General features: G+C 35.6%; 1 protein-coding gene across 1 annotated transcript; it reads left to right on the top strand.

The window, feature by feature from the left end:
* Nucleotides 1-67: 67 nt before the first annotated feature.
* mrp-5 (Multidrug resistance-associated protein 5) lies at nucleotides 68-7883 on the top strand (the record flags this gene model as incomplete). Its single annotated transcript, NM_078078.4, has 20 exons — nucleotides 68-144; nucleotides 215-319; nucleotides 1361-1525; nucleotides 1578-1649; nucleotides 1699-1932; nucleotides 1977-2241; nucleotides 2301-2448; nucleotides 2494-2859; nucleotides 2912-3081; nucleotides 3131-3454; nucleotides 3500-3580; nucleotides 4078-4373; nucleotides 4419-4551; nucleotides 4604-4750; nucleotides 4796-4925; nucleotides 5475-5643; nucleotides 5689-6079; nucleotides 6138-6746; nucleotides 6797-6968; nucleotides 7214-7883. 20 exons carry the CDS (start codon nucleotides 68-70, stop codon nucleotides 7441-7443), a joined length of 4284 nt encoding a protein of 1427 aa, NP_510479.1. The 3' UTR covers nucleotides 7444-7883.
* Nucleotides 7884-17430: the final 9547 nt, after the last annotated feature.

The raw sequence follows: 17430 nt of genomic DNA, 5'->3' as shown, positions 1-17430 counted from the left end.
TTCTCTGAACTCTTTTTGTTTACATTCGTACATCCTCAGTTATTTTGTAAACAAAAATTCCTTGCAGATGCCCTCGGACAGCGAGGAGGTCTGCCTCCAGCAGTCGGGGACAGGCGTCTACGAGAATGTGGTATATTCGAAAGAGTGAGTTTTGTTGTGAAATTGGAATTTTAGAATTGAATACTGAATTAGTAATTAAAAATATTTTTTGCAGAACATCAGACAGAGCCAAGCGATATGCAGGTGATACAAATCGTAAAACAATTGGAAGATACTCGGCAGCAGTACAAAATCTAATTCCACTTAGAACCACAGAAAGGTGAGACGGTCTAGACATTGTGAAATATTGCAAAATAAAAATGCTATTGTATTTTTTTTTCGAAATTTAACAGAAACAAAAATTCAAACTAGATTCTGAATAAAGAAGTTAACTTTTGATTTTCTCAATCATAGTGATTGATTCATATATACCATAGTATAAAAAGCGCTCAAACTGTTTTTATAGTATTGAGTCTTACCGGAAAATAGTTGCTCAGCGTAAAAATGTTCAATAAGTTAGAACTTGTAACAACACTTTTTTCAAAAAGTAATATATTTTTTTCCGGAATTCCCGAGAAATTTTGAAAGTTAAAATTTTTTTTCTCAAAAATTATTCTCAAAACATATTGTTAACTTTGAAAAACGCAGTAAAATTATGTTAATAAAAACTTGCGCTGTTAGAAAAAAAACTCGTTTTTCGAACTTAAAAATTGTTGTCATTTGAACATAAACTTTCAAACTTTTTAAAATAGCTCTGGTTCAGGGGTGTGCAGCAAATTTGCCGTTTGCCGAGCTTGGCAAATTTGCCAAATTCACCGAGCACAACAAATTTCAAAAAAGTAGAGCCGAAGTTGTCGAGCTCAGCAAATTTCGAAATTTGCCACAGATATCAAAAAATTTACAATACAATTTTGACCGAAACTATTGATTTTGTCCCTAAAAATTTAGTAAAATGGCACGAAATTGAGTTATTTTGATGCTTAATCAGACACTCTACACGGAACTTGTTTAGTCACCAGATTTTTATTTGGAATTCAGTAGTTTTGGCAAAAAACATAAAAATGAATCACATTTTTCGGACTTTGTTGAGCACGGCAAATTTGCCGAGCTCGGAAAATTTTGAGACTTGCCGTACACCCCTGCTCTGGTTCTAATTTCCGTTTTAACAAAGTATTTGAAATAAAACAAATTTGCCAATTTACAAAAATACATATTTTGGCAAACTTATATGATTTGAAGCAATTCATTAAAAAACAGTTAGTCTTGAAATTGAAATAATACTAATTATTATTATTTTATTACTTTAAATAATAAATTCCAGAAACAAAAACAACGGTGGCAGCCGAATCGACGATGCCGGACTCTTCTCCTTTGTCACCTACTCTTGGGTGTTCCCTTATTTGTACCAAGCAGTACGTGGAAAACTTGACCGAAATCAAGTTTGGGGATGCAGTTTTTATGACAGTTGTGGTTTAAATATGGCTAGGTAATTACAGTTTTTATTCTGAACTGATGTGAACATATTTTGGTAATTTCAGATTGGAAGTGTTATGGGAAGATGAGAAGAAAGCCAATGCAAAATCACCGTCATTATTCAAAGTTATTTATCGGTTTGTACCGGTCATATGACTGTTTCAATTTTTAAAAAGTTATTTTCAGATTTATCAGCACTCGTCTCTGGTTTTCCTGTGCAGTGTTCTTCTTTTGCCTGATTTTCGGATTTATTGGACCAACTTGCTTCATCCGGCGACTCATCGCCTTTGCAGAAAACCCGGAACGTGACGAGCAGAGCAGAATTGTGTACTCTTACGGAATCGCACTGGTAGCCGCTATCAGCGTCGTCGAGTTTGCACGAGTCTTGTCTTACGGAGCGACTTGGGCGGTCTCTTACAGGTTTGGGGTAATTGATTAGACAATTTACGACTGTTGACTTGCAGAACTGGAATCAGAGTACGCGGAGCCGTCCTGGCTCTCCTCTACAAGAACGTGTTAAACTCCAAGGATCTATGTGGAAAGACCGAGTCAGATGTCATCAACATTTTCGCCAATGATGGGCAACGTCTTTTTGATGCCGTTACATTTGCGCCTTTGGTGCTCGTTGGACCATTGGTTCTTGTCGGAGGTATTGGATACCTACTGATGGTTATTGGAAGATGGTCACTTCTCGGTATTCTTGTGTTCTTTGTGTTTGATGTGATTCAGGTAAGTCTTGAGGAACTTTAAGTAAAAAAAATTATTATTAAAATTCGGAAAATATTTAGTTTGGACTCGGAAAATCCATGGTCGCGTGTAGAAATCTGGCAATCGTGAAGACCGAGAAACGTATTAGCATGATGGCTGAAATTATTAAATACATTCGAATTGTCAAGATGAACGGATGGGAGCAGATTTTCAGCGCGAAAATTGATCGTGAGTTTGTAATAAAAACTGTAACGCTTAAAATTATATTTATAGAATTCCGCAAAGAAGAGAAAGTTCAAATCCGTAAATCGGGATATGCTCAATCACTAGCCATTGCATGTGGTCCAGTCGTCCCAGTTGTTGCTGCAATTCTCACATTTGTTGGAGTCGTCCTTGCCGGAAATGACCTCCTTGCTTCTGACGCATTTTCAGCTATCACTGTCTACTTTGTCATGCTCTTCGGTATCCGAATGATTCCATATGGATCCAGATACTTGGCGGAAGCTGTGGTTGCCATGAGAAGAATTCAAGAGTATTTGTTGCTGGAGCAATATGCCCCATATCCGGTTACAAACGCAGAGGATGTAGTTCTTGACTGTCAGGGGGCTACCTACACTTATCAGCCTAAAGCTGCAAAAGGTAACTGCATACAAAAAAGCTGACAGAGTTTTTGAAAATTATATGTTTTTAGCACCAGTTGACGAGACTAAAGAACCAACTGAGAATGAAGTGATTGTCGTGGAGACCCCTGTATTCACGTGCTCATTTGACAAACTCTCAATCAAACGTGGAGAGCATATCGCGGTTATTGGAGCTGTTGGATGTGGAAAGTCAGCTATTCTCAAGGCTATTTCGGGTCATGTGAGGAGTTTCTTGTCAGATATCTTCCAATTTCCATTTCAATTTTCAGATGTTCACCACCGACGACGCCCTTTCAGTGGATCGCTCGCAAACCGTGTATGTCCCACAAAAAGCGTGGATCTTCAATGGAACCGTACAAGATAATATTTTGTTCGGCGATAAGATGAACTCTGAAAGATACTACAAAGCCGTGAACGGATGCCAACTTACTGAAGACTTGACGACACTCTCAGTTGGAGACCGAACAGAAGTTGGAGAACGAGGGGCCACACTTTCCGGAGGACAGAAAGCGAGAGTTGCTTTGGCAAGAGCTGTGTTCCAAACAAAGAATCTCTACTTGTTTGACGATATTTTTGCTAGTTTGGATAAGAAGGTAGAGCAAGATTCTGAAATATAATTTTTTTACATTTAATTTTAGGTTGCTAATAAGATTCATGAGGAAATCATTCAAAAGCTATTGAAGAAAAAGGCACTAATGATGGTCACCAATAACATGGAGGTATTGAAAATATACGTTTTTTTTTAAATTTTTCAAAAAGCTGTGACTTCATCAGTTCTGTGATGAGTTTTAGAGTTTATGATATATTGACTTTTTAGTTACAAAATTTCTTTGCAAAGAAACTCGCAGTTCGGCAACCGGGGCTGTTCGGCAACCGAGATTTTTGGCAACAATTGCCGAAGTTGCCAAACCCAAAAAACTTTGGCAACCGGCAATTGCCAAAGTTGCCAAACACCAAACATTTTCGCCAACCGGCAATTGCCGAAATTGCCGAATCCAAAAATTTTCTTGTTGTTTTTTTTTCTGAGCTAAAAAATGTTTGACATTGATATCGGCAGTTGCCGAAGTTGCCGAAAATAAGTTCGGAAAGTGCCGAAATTTCGGAAACTTTTTGGCAGCCGGCAAATTGGTTGCCGGTTGCCGTACAGCCCTTATATACTTTTTTTTCAATTTGGTTTTAAGTTTCCTAGTTTCTCAACAACATAATCTAATTACAGCTTCTTCATCACTTTGATCGAGTACTATTTGTCGAAGGCGGAAACATTGTTGCTGATGGAAACCACGACATCTTATACGAAAAGAATGACGCTTACAAAACCTTTGTAGATGCATGTGAAACTTATCAAGCGACTTCTGGAGCTACATCTCCATGTGGCGACGGACCAGCCCAGCCAGCACCACTTGACGCTGAGATTCTTAGAAATTCGTCAGAAGATTTAAAAGGAGACGCTGATAAACTGATTAGTGACGAGGAGGATATGGGAAACAGTACAATTGCTTGGCGTATTTACAAGTGAGAAAAACCTGGCTTAATCTTAGCAATAGTTTTTGTATTCAGGCAATACATTCACGCTGCTGGCGGATGGCCAATTTGGACATGTCTTGTCATTGGATTCATCGTCAACGTTGTCTCGAACATTTTTTCAACTTATTGGCTTTCCAGATGGCTCAAGAAAGGACACGATGAAACTGTAAGATTGTGCTTTGTTGTTTTATAATTTATTCAATGAATATTATTTCCAGACTACTATTACTAATGGAACTGAATTTTTGGAAATGAAGACGAGTTTGGCTGACAGTCCTGTCACCGGATTTTATGCCGCCGTATACCTCGTGGCTCTTGTCGTGCTCACCATCTCTGGACTTTTCAAAGCATGCGTTTTCGTCAAGGTTGGCCGAGAAAACTAAACTGTAGTTTATATTTTTGTAATTTAGGTTTCTCTCACTGCTGCGACACGGCTCCACGATAGGATGTTCCAAGCCGTCATTCATGGAGCTACCAGCTTCTTTGATTCAACCCCAACAGGAAGAATCCTGAACAGATTTTCCAAGGATATGGATGAAAGTAAGTTTTCTTATCATCAAGTTTTGGCGAGGTTTAGTTAGTTTAAAAGTTAAAACAGTAGTGTTAAAGTTATTAAAATATTTTCCATCACCACTTAAAGCCGGAGTAAAAATTGCAAAGTTGAAATATGTTTACACAAGAGAGTTGTTCCTATAGAAACCGAGCCAAATAAACTAACCATTTCATGTTTTGACATAAAGTCTCCAAATTGAATTGTTAAATTGAGACTTTGAAAAAATTATAATCCAAATAGGTGGTTTAAGCTGGTCCTTTGGAGCCGAACCTGGTAACAAAGTTTGATTGATTTATTGATTTGATTTATTTTCAACAGTAAAAAGTAATACAATTTAAAAGCAGTACAATTTGGTTTCTACAGTAGTATTTTGTTGATGGTTGAATATAGGTGGCCACCAAAATTTACCTCACGTTCCACCAACGGCGAAATGCATAGTCGGCATTGTTTACTAAAAATGCAAGATATATTTGTATGTTATTTCTGACCAACGGCAAAGTACTTGTGTATACATCTTTTCAATTAGCAATTTACAGTTGATGTCAAACTTCCATTCACCGCCGAAGTTTTCCTTCAAAATATGATCACTTGTCTGGGATTCCTCGTGGTTATCACATCCGTTTTCCCGTACTTCCTTCTTTTCGCAATTCCACTTTTTGTAGTTTTTGTGGTATTTGTTTCATGCTTCCGTGCTGGTATCAGAAAGTAAGTTTTTTTCGAAGCTGTCTATTCAAATAAGACCAATTTTAGTTTGAAACGATCTGAGCACATTTCTCGCTCCCCACTCTACGATCACGTTTCTGCTAGTTTGGAAGGAATCACAACTATCCACACGTTCCAACAAAGTAATCGCTTCTTGGAGGTTCTCAAAAAACACTTGGACTGCAACAGTGGTGCTATTTTTATGTTCCAATCGGCAATGAGATGGTTGGCAGTGTGGCTGGATCTTTTAGTAGTTGTCATGACAGCCATTGTCGCACTTTTGACAGTCATGCTCACTGGAACTGTTTCACCTGCCGATGCTGGTATGGCAATTGCATTCGCTGTACAGATGAGTGGAATCTTCCAATTTGCGGTTAGAACTCAGACAGAGCTTGAGGCAAAGATGACAAGTGTGGAAAGAGTGTCATACTATGCCGATGTGAGTTTTTGCATTACATACTTACTTGTTTTAATACTTCCAACTAAATAATTTTCAGAACATTCCTGAGGATGGAGAATGGAATACTCGCCAAGGCCTTGATATTGAATCTTCCTGGCCTGCCAATGGACAAATCAACTTTTCAGAAGTGAACCTTCGCTATAGAAAAAGCCACCCACTTGCCCTCAATGATATCACTTTTGAAATCAAGGGTGGAGAAAAAGTTGGAATTATTGGAAGAACCGGATCAGGAAAGTCATCACTGGCAAACCTTATTTTCCGACTCTACCCAGTCACAAACGGAACAATTTACATCGATGGAGTTGATATCAGAACCGTTGGGCTCGTTAAGCTTCGTCGTGGAATTTCAGCTATCGCGCAGGACCCATCCTTGTTCTCTGGAACGGTTCGATTCAATTTGGATCCAAGCTTGGAGTATTCCGACTCAATGATTTGGGAAGCCCTCGAAAAATGTCATTTGAAAACATTGGTACAATCATTAGACAAAAAGTTGGAGGCTGATGTAAGCCACGGTGGAAATAACTTCTCCGTCGGAGAACGACAGCTGTTCTGTTTGGCTCGTGCTTTGTTGATGAAGTCCCGAATTGTGATTCTTGATGAGGCAACAGCTTCAGTGGATGCCGGTACAGATAAGCTTATTCAAGAAGTGAGTTTTAATAAACTAGAATATTCTGAATTGAATTTTAATGTTTCCAGGTGATTAAAACCGTGTTTGCCGATGCTACTGTGATTATCATTGCTCATCGTCTCGACAACGTTCGTAACATGGATCGTATAATGCACCTGAAAAATGGAAAACTCATAAATTTCACAACTCCACAAGAAATGTTTAAAGATGATTGGTCGGTTTACAAGCTGGAAGACAAAGGTGAGAACAGATATTTTAAGATAGATTGTAAAATGCGCTGTGGGGTTTTTTCCTACCATTTGTTCACTTTGGACCAGGGACTAGGCCTTCCACGAGGGCGCTACTCTTACAGCTAAAGTGGCGCAATGTCCCGCTTAGTGTCGGCCGCATAGAGTGTGATAGTGCGGGCGTGGTGTGTCCTGTTCGCGCCTCGCCTTCACCGGTCCGGTAATATGTGCATATATAAGTAGAACCCATTTTTTCAGACGATGATCAACATTCTGCGGTGGTAGTTGGAGAAAATAGTGAGCACTCGATGGAAAAGAGTTCCCAGGGAAGCAGTCAAGAATCCGACGATATTGTAAAAGTAGAGAATGAGCAGAAAGATAGCTCGGATGATGTCGTTCACATTGAAAGCGGCGATGATGACGTCAAGGCGGACTCTTCTGAAGTAAAAGAGACGAGCAGTGACACAGATATCGAAGTTGTTCAGTGAAGGATTTCCCATATTTGCCATTATTAAATTTTTGACGGGGGGCGAACCAGCTTCCAATTTATGTGTTCTTGTAACACTATTCCATATATAATAAAACTTCAATACGAAAACCTGCAATCTAATTAAATCCCATTGCTTCTAAGATTCTCAGTTGTTATCACTAAACCGCCCTCCATTCTCATCAGTCATCATGTTGTCACTCTTCTAGGTCCCAAATATACACCCTATCTTTTTGAAACAGGGACAATCCACGGTCACAACGAACTTCTTTTCTGACTTGTCATACTTTCTCTCTTACATGTTTCTTTTTTCACTCATCCCAACTCCCACATGTTCTAGTAGAATTATAACTTACTTGTAACACTTGAACTTTAATACTTGTATCTTTAATATGTAAATCTGCAAAAAATATTTCAGTTTGAAATAAATAAATTGATATGCTTTGTGGTTTTCTGGAAGGGCTTCCATGAGGCCTCAGCAGTCGTCTCGCCGGCTTCACGGCGTCACTCACACCGCATGTATCCAAATGTATAGTGCGGCGCGGAACCCCGAACGTGTCGGCCGCTTCCAAATGACTACTTGTTCGCACTACGTTGCGCACACACCAAGCTTAATCGTTTCATGCCAAGCTGCGGAACTCTGGCCGTTCCAAATATCTAGTCAAACTTTAATTGTCAATTTTTCAAAAAATGTACATTTTAGAAATATTTAGAAAATAGTATATGTCCGTCTACTATGTTCGTATAATAATGATTCTAAAAATTGTATCCGTAGAAGCCTTGGAGCCATTTAGAGCAATATCCTCACAACAACCAACTTTCATATGTGCTCGGGCTTAAAGTTCGGTGTCAAACGCTTTCAACCGCGCATCATTCTAAAATATACTTTGAAAAACGTTCTTTCCTCACTGTATACATTTAAAAATATTTTATTGATGGGTAGTTATTGAAAACTCATCATTACCTATATATAAAAAAATAGTGTCCGTTTGTTAAGTAGTTTGTAGTCTATGTAGTCTTTGTAGTCTGTGATGTCACACCCAAAGTCACTGAGAATTGTGGGCGGGGTCTGTCATCCTTCGTGGTGAGACTCATCGTTGCGAGACCCATCGTGGTGAGACCCATCGTGGCAAGACCCACCGTGTTGAGGCCCTTCGTGGTAAGACCCTTCGTGGTGAGACCCTTCGTGGTGAGACCCTTCGTGGTGAGACCCATCGTGGCGAGAACCACCGTGGTGAGACCCGTCGTGGTGAGACCCACCGTGGTAAGACCCACCGTGGTAAGACCCAAAATTTTGGCGGGAAATTTAAATTTTCTGTGAAAAATATTTTGACGGGAAATTTAAATTTTCTGAGAAAAATATTTTGGAGGGAAATTTAAATTTTCTGTGAAAAATATTTTGACGGGAAATTTAAATTTTCTGTGAAAAATATTTTGCGGGAAATTTAAATTTTCTGAAAAAAATATTTTGGAGGGAAATTTAAATTTTCTGAAAAAAACCTTTTGGCGGGAAATTTAAATTTTCTGAGAAAAATATTTTGGCGGGAAATTTAAATTTTCTGAAAATTTTAAAAGTCTAACTTTCTAGAAAAATCGAGAAAATTCTGGAATGTTCCAGAACTTTCTGGAAAAATCGAGAAAATTCTGGAATGTTCCGAAAAATTGAGCTTAGAGCCATAGAAGAGGTAGTTATTTGGGAGTTGATGGGGGATCAAGTCAAGGTACTGTAGTGGTACTATAAGGGTACTGTAGGTATACGGTAGGGTTACTGCAGTTTTGGAAAATTTTACTTTTTGTCCTTTGAAGAGGTATTGGGTTAGGAGTCGGTGGAGGATAATGTCAAGGTACTGTAGTGGTATTGTAAGGTTACTGTCTTGGTCAAAAAGTAACAGAAAGTCTTCATACTGTCTGTGAATTTTTGAAACATGCATATCGTAGAAAAATACATACATGTAACAGTGCCAGTAAATTGATACCGCGTTTTAAGTGTTTCAAGTTTTTTTCATGATGAGAAATTTTTTGAGTCATTGAAGGTATGTGTGTCAAATACTTTTAATGGTGCCAGTCGTTACCCGCGCCGTATGCGCGGTCAGCGGCTGGTATATACATAAATAAACAAGTTCCTTTTTTAATAGTCTGTCTAGAAGTTCCATGTACGAATACCAATATTTTTCATTTGCAAAAAAAATTGCAGCACAGGACCTCAGCAATTTTCTTACTCTCATCTCTAGTCCTTCCTATGAAAAACAAGCTCATTTCCATTGCGATCTATTCCTCATTAGTTGATCAAAAACTATGTTTTCACCTTTACCAAAACATTCGGGATATGAAAAGTCACCTGGAAAACATTAGATTTTTTCTTGTTCGGGAAGGTTTGACGTCGAAATGTTTGTTACGTGTTTTTCAGTACATATTTTTCAGTACAGCATGTTGATTCGAAATTTCGAATTTTGTTCAAAACTTGAATGTGTTTTACATTCTTATACAGAAAATGTTTTTTTTCTAGAAGTTGTCGTAATCCAGTCATCAACCGGCTTCTTGAATGCTTCATGATGTTTTTATGAATGTTCAAAATCTTGAAAAAATTATAACTCTTATTGCATAATTTGTGTGTTCAAAAGTGGAGTGGCGCCAATGGGGAAAATATTAAAACTACTCCCATGGTGTCAAAATGACCGAATATCATAATAAAATGTTTTGAAAAAATTTTGAAATTTTTTTATTTACTGTCAAAATGTGACAATTACTCTGTTTTTGCCACTCATAATTTTGGAAGTCGACCAAAAAAAATTGTTTTTCTTTTCTACATTTTTTATACTGTAATTTTGTTTTATTTATTCGGATTTAAACATTGTAGGGGTCGGAACATGCGACATTGCTTTGGATTTCCTCAAAAGCTTATATTTTTCAATATTTTGGCCCAATTTGAAAATCAATTTGCGACTGAAAATAGTGAATTTTCACCTTAAGAAACCCAGCACTAAATACCGGGCTTAACTTAGTAAATTTCAATTCAAGGTACTTATATAATTTCTAGTTTTGGATTTTCAAAATAAAAAAATTCTATCTACCTTGCTTCTCCCTAGTTTTGTATATCAAAAATAGTTTGAAGATCCTCCATTTTGCACAAATCACAACTTCTGAGCACCACTTTTTGAATATTTATTCATTTTTTCTTGGCAAGAAGACAACAAAACGTTCATAAATAATTTAACTTTTCTGACAATTTTTCAAAGCCCCGTAATAATTTATTTTAATCATAGAAATGCAATTTTCACTTTTAACTCCAATTATTGTATTTCCAATTTCATAAACTTTCAGAAACGTTGAGAATTTGCAATTGAAAAAAACTGCCGGGTAGAAATAATTACCGACTCGGAAGCTCGGAAGCTCATAACGGTCACACTTCAACATTTTTTTTCTCTAACTTCTTTCTGTTTCTCTTCCGCGAGTTTGGAAATTGAAACTAATAGCTGGTGGAGATGCCAAAAATGTTAATTATGGTGTGTGTGTGTGTGTTAGTCACAAGGAGCCAAAGTGCAGTTGGTCACCAGCAAAGTGAAATGTTCTGTCAAAAGACTGGTGCAGGTCTAACATTTTCTCGGAATTGCCGCAACTACACTCAAGTTGGGAAAAATCTGCATTTTTGATAGGATATTTTATATTAATTTTAATGGTTGTTTGTCATTTTTTAATACTTTACTCTACTCACTTTTTTTAAAGACTCGCTTTTATTGATGATTTCATGTCTTTAAAGGTGGTGAAAACTTCTCAAAAAAAAAGTTATGACGGCTTAAAAAATTGGCCTTAAATTTGTTAAAATGTGAAATTTGATTGTCTTCTCAATGTCGCAGCAGCTGGAAATTTTTTTTTTTTGTTGAAATTATCGTCAAATTTTGGGTATACAATACAATTATCCTGCGTTTTCAATTTTATTTAGGTATTTTAAAGTCGATGGACAGCGAGATTTGGTTTTAAAAATTTAAAAATGTATACTCAAAATTTGACGGTGATTTCAAAAAAAATAATTGTTTCCAGCCGCTTCGACATTGATAAGTCGGTCAAACGTCAAATTTTAACTAATTTTAGGCGATTTTTTGAGCCGCCGTAACTTTTTTTGAGAAGTTTTCAAGAAGTTTCATTATGAAATTTGGTGTTTTCAGACAATTTTGAGTCTAATAAGGCGATAAAAATTTGACTACACCACCTTTAAAATCACGGTAGTGATTTCGTTTAGTTTTTTGTTTATATACACAAATGTTTTTTCTAACTAATTATTTATAAGTAAATGAAAAGAAACACATTTTTGACTAGTTTGGCAATTGGAAAATTGCTGCGATACCAGAACTGGGTTTGGAAGCAAAACGATGAAACGTCATGATGATTTTGATTTGACCTTATTGTAGGATTAAATACATGAAGCACACAGAAAACACAGATTTTTATATAAAAAAATAGTCCATTCTCAGAGGTGCTTTAAAAGTTCGACGGCCGATTTTAAAAATGTTTTCCAGACTTTTGCCTTTTTGTCCGAAATTTTCTGGAAAATTAGAGGAGCATACATCCTAAAAAAATTGCAAAGCATGATACTTCCAATTTAGAGGAATTTTGTAAAATCACGCCAAACCCAAATTTCAGACTAAAACTGTTTAATAAAACATGACTTTTCCAAATACTTTCTCAACCAAATACGAACGTATCTTATTGGAAAAAATTTTGAGAAACTAGAACCTAGAACCAAATCCACCCCCCTAAGAATAAATTTCTCGGTTGCTCCGGACTCTTTTAATAGAAAACAACCACCCCTAGAGAATTTTAACTTCTTTTCTTAATCATCACTTTTTTTTGAGTCGCATTTTATTTCTTAACCCCCATTTAAAATTAGCAGTTGAAGATCTAAAATTCAACGAATAATTGAAGTTTTGATACTTTGAATTTTTCGACTTTTAATTGTTATGAAGCAGAGGAAATGTAAAACTCAAAAACATATTATAATTATTCTTCTGAGCATAGTTCAGTACATAAGAGAATTTTTTAAAATAACTTTATCATCTGAATCTGTTGGTTTCAAAATAAATTGATTTTGTTTTAATTTAAAATAACATTTTATTCCATATCGCGTCTAACTATTTTTTTTAATTGTATCCTCTTAAATTTTGAATTTGTTTTTGTTTTTTATGCCCTCATCAACTTTTTATGCATTTTTTTACTTTTTACAATGAGCTTTTACTAATGTTAAGAATAATGTTAAAAGAAAAATATTATTGAAACCGTAATAAAAAAGTCTCTTGGACTTTGTATATGCATATGAATTCTCAAAATATCTTATCTATCTGAACATTTTGTAAAATACAAAAAACTCGAAGTAAATTTTTTTCCATATTGAATTTTATCTCCACGTGGTGCCAAGCTGTCCCATTACGGTTTGATCTACAAAAAATGCGGGAATTTTTTGCCCAAAATAATGTGACGTCAGCACGTTCTAAACCATGCGAAATCAGTTGAGAACTCTGCGTCTCTTCTCCCGCATTTTTTGTAGATCTGCGTAGATCAAGCCGAAATGAGACACTTTGACACCACGTGTAAATTCAAATTCACTTGACAAATACAGTTGACAAATGCATACAGTTCTTCGTTATTCCTTCTATTTTTGAGATGTAATTTTGAAATCCATTTAGATTATTTTTATTTGTATTGGTTTGAATTCTGTTACAACATTTTCACTCTAATTTTTTCTGGCATGTAATAAATGTCACCTTCAAGGTTTTATGTTTTTATGCTATAAAAAACCGGAAAAAACCGTTCAAAAAATATAAAATTTCCATTCACAAATGAATCTTTTTAAACCAGAAAGAACTTCACAACTTTATTAAAAACTGGAAATGATCACAAATTTTTTTTAAATTGAAGTCCGAATGCCCTTGCCACCCATTTGTCAACTATCCTTCGGCTATTTCATTTCCAACTGAAATCATTTTTCCATTGTCAGCTGTAGAACAAGACTAGAAAACCACAGCGAAATGAAAAATTGTCATTGAAAATGTATAGAACAGCTTGGAAATCGGAATTTTCTATGCTTATTCTCCGTAATTTTGCTCTTCGCAAAATTCCCTTTGTCTGAAAATCAGAGATTGTCTCCTCTGTATTTCATTTGTGTTATTCCATTTTCCAGATGTGTGTCTGTGTTTTGTTCCTTTTGCAGTATTTGTTCGGGTTTTTGGGATTCAATTTAGGTACCTTTAATTTTTGGACCAGCTAGCTTTGAACTGAAAAAAAGAGCAGAAAATTGAAATTTGAACGAAAGAAAAATTCATATATCGCGAGCTCAAAACCAAACCATCAAGTTATAAACGTAATAATAGCCTGATGATGATGATGATGATGATGATGATGATGAAGCTTGGGGAAATTGTGAAGGAAAAGTAAATATTTCTCAATTTTTTTCCTCATTTTCATTTAATTCTTCCTCACTTTTTTCCCAGTCTAAATTTGTCGGTCGTTTTCCCAGCCACTAAGACGGAAGACAGGCCACAATAATTTGATGAATTTTATAATTTCGTTCCGAAGTTAATCACCATGAAACAGAATTCGCAATGGGCACCCGTCTCACATTCCCTCCACCATCATCATCATCTTCCTTCTTTGCCCCTTGTTGGGGGGACCTTTTGTAGCTTTTTCCCGGAATGTGTGTCCTTATAATTCATTTGGTGCGGCGGCGGCTCACCACTTGACAAGCATATTCGTTTGAATTACTCTTGGGAAAACCGAAAAACAACTTTTTTCGCTGCAGCCCCGGACCTTTGAACTTATGGAATTGTGAAGCTTGATGTAGCTCCAGCCTTGTCTGGAATAGCTACTCAACATCATCTCCATTTGATTGTTCTTTTCCAGATTATATTTAGGTTTTCTGAAAATGTTACTCGCTAGATATATACTAGATACTGCATCAGATATTTTTAACCTGTCAGTGAAAATAGAGATGAAAAAATGTTAAATTGAACTAATTAAATAGAATATTATTTTTGTCTTCAATTCTGGGTTATCCTTTTTGTTTTCACCGGAATTATTTGGAAATGAACAAATGATGTTTTTTCTGATATTTTTCACAGCTGAAGTGTTTGAAAATAAAATCAACAAAAGTCAATGCCAAAAGTTTAAATTAGGGCTCCCAGAGTGAAGCGTCAAATGCGGGCCTCACGCCGAGGTCGCTGTGTGTGCACTTAAATACGAAAAGTAGTTATTTGGAAGCGGCCGACACGTTCAGGGTTCCGCAGCTTAGCGTGAAGCGCGTAGCTTGTAGTGTGCGCAACGGAGTTCGAAAAGGTAGTTATTTGGAAGCGGCCGACACGTGTGGGGTTCCGCGCCGCACTATAAATTTGGATAAATGCGGCGTGATTGCCGGCGTGAGGCCGGCGCGGCGGCCCTAGTTCAAATAAAATAAAGTTTTGATTCAAACTTTTTCTGCTACCCATAGCAAATTAACTGTGTAAGTACAATATTTGAAACAAACACAAACGCATTTCGGCAAAGACAAAAACCTGATAGAATAAAACGTGGCATGTACAGGGTTACTAAACTTAATTTTAAGCCAGTACGTTATATGTCTCAAAATAGACCCCGCCCATATCTTGGCTATCGTTTAATTGAAACATTCAAAACTCATTGGAATGGCTTAATAAAACATTTAGAGATAAAAATGATGAAAGTAGTAGTCGATTAGTCTTTTTTTTTTGCAATTTTCCGTTTTAATATGGAACTTAAAAATTCTGAAATTAATTCCAGGAATCGGCGCAAAAGTTTTTGACATCTATGTAGTTAGTAAACCATGGTGAACATTTGATATTAGAATTGTCTTTCTATGAGTGCATCTTCATTTATTCAGTGTTTGGTTACTAATCTTTTATAGATTTTTTTTTCAAAATATTGTGAAATTTCAACAAAAAAACAATTGGGAAATGACAGTTAATTACTTGCAACTTGATGTTTTCAATCAGTTGTGGTTTTTGAAACTTGAAATGAAACAAAACAAACTGGTACTATAAATTTCAATACAAAAGCTGTTTTAAAATTAGCTTTTATTTTAAATATAATTTGCTAATATATTCCCGTTTTTTGTTCAATATAGTAATTTGAGCTGATACATTGAAACATTTTAACCCATGAACTTTAAGAGTGACAAAACACATGTTTCAAAAAAAAAGTAGTTGAAAAGTTAAAATGACAGGAAATTGAACTTCTTCGTCTTCGAAGCGAAGAGCTCCGTTCAGAATGTTAATGCGTATTGAGTTTAGTCTTCTGACAGCCTTCAAGGCCGTTTTTTATCTCCTTTTTGATTGCTTCTGGCGTGTCTAGATAGTCTAAATCTTCAACCTATACACTTTTATCCTGACATTTTATTATAAATAATAAATACCACATCACTTTTTTTCAAGCTTTCATATCAAAAAGCCTGTTATTCTTGTGAAATGGTTGACAGGAAGTTGTGTGAGAGCACCTGCGCTCCTGGATCAGAATTGACGCCTGAAATCTGCATAAATTAAATTAATAAATGCCAGACGACGTGATTCTTGTTTATTCACGGCCAAACCGAAATTTCCGATTTATTATGGAAGAGGTGTTTTTCTAAATGAGTAATTCAATTTTCAGATTACCAGACAATAGTAGTCATAATTTCTCATTCATAGTAGTCACTTTCTGGCTATCGAGATATGATTCAACGTGAGCACGTGTACCTTTTCAATAGAGTTTAGTTATATTCATTGTTAAAATCTGGTCTTTGAAGGTAAAAATTATTTTTAAAAAACAGGCAGTGTCTAGAAGAAGGGCAGACTTCATCTTTCTATATATTCTTCATAATAATAATAATAATTCAAGTTCGTTGAAAGCACATGTTCATGCGTATTTTCTCAGGCTAGCCATTGTGCCATGAGCCTGTGGGATAATTTTGAACGTTCAGGGTTCATTTTCTTGTCCAAACACACAAATTCGGTCAAATTTTTGATTTTGTCAATAACTTCACATGTCATAATTAAAATTATTTAGTGAATTTCAATATAAATTTAATATTTGAACTGCGAGAATTTTTTTGAAAACACGACAGCAGTTCTGAATCTCAATTAATATTGTCAAGTGAAAAATAAATGAGCTCAATAATAATTCGAAATATTTCAATTAAAAGTTTCATAAAGAAATTATGTTTAAAGAATACATACTTTGTCGATATGATGCCAAGAAAATTTAATGAGGAAAATAGGGTACTTATTTTATCAAATTTATATTTATATCCAGAATATCCAACTTACATTTTACTAAATTTTTTCTCCGCGGTTTCCAAGTTTTACGAATATTTCTTAGTCAGAATTGAAATTAGTCAGAATTGAGCTCAACAATAGATGTAAAAGCTCGCTGGCTGATGGTAGCTGTAATTCTTAAAACATTTTCAAATTTCATATAGGCATACTGCCCTTTTTATCGAAAATGCACCCGTACCTCCCTAGTGCAAAATTTTTTTTTTCCCTTCCGTGGATGACATATGAAAAATCTTCAAAATTTTCAATTTTCTTGCTTGATTTTTGTATTAAAACAAAATTTCCATAAATGAAAATCTAGCAAACGACTCCAAAATCCAAAACCATTGAGAATAGAGCAATTGAGATTGATGACCCTTAGCACAAAAGCTTCACAATTGTGTAGTGTGTTCTGATTGTCAATTTTTTTGTTTGGTAAAAATCTGTTAATTTTTAATAGTTTTTATTTTCATAAACTGATATTTAAGCAAAAAAGTTTTTTTTGTGTAATAAAAAGTTTCTTAAAAGGTCATTCAACAGATCATGTTTGACGTAAATTGAAACGACCAAACCCACGCCAATTTCCTTTTCGGATGTTTTTGAGTTAACCGTGTTCATGTTCTTGTCAATTTATTATTTTGTTGGATAAATGTTGCTTTTTCATTTTACCTTGTATCTATAAAAATTAGAACTTATAAAAG

The sequence above is a fragment of the Caenorhabditis elegans genome, chromosome X, assembly GCF_000002985.6.
Source record: "Caenorhabditis elegans chromosome X".
In the NCBI taxonomy this organism is placed as follows: Eukaryota; Metazoa; Nematoda; class Chromadorea; order Rhabditida; family Rhabditidae; genus Caenorhabditis; species Caenorhabditis elegans.
This window is presented reverse-complemented; position numbering and strand designations above follow the sequence as displayed.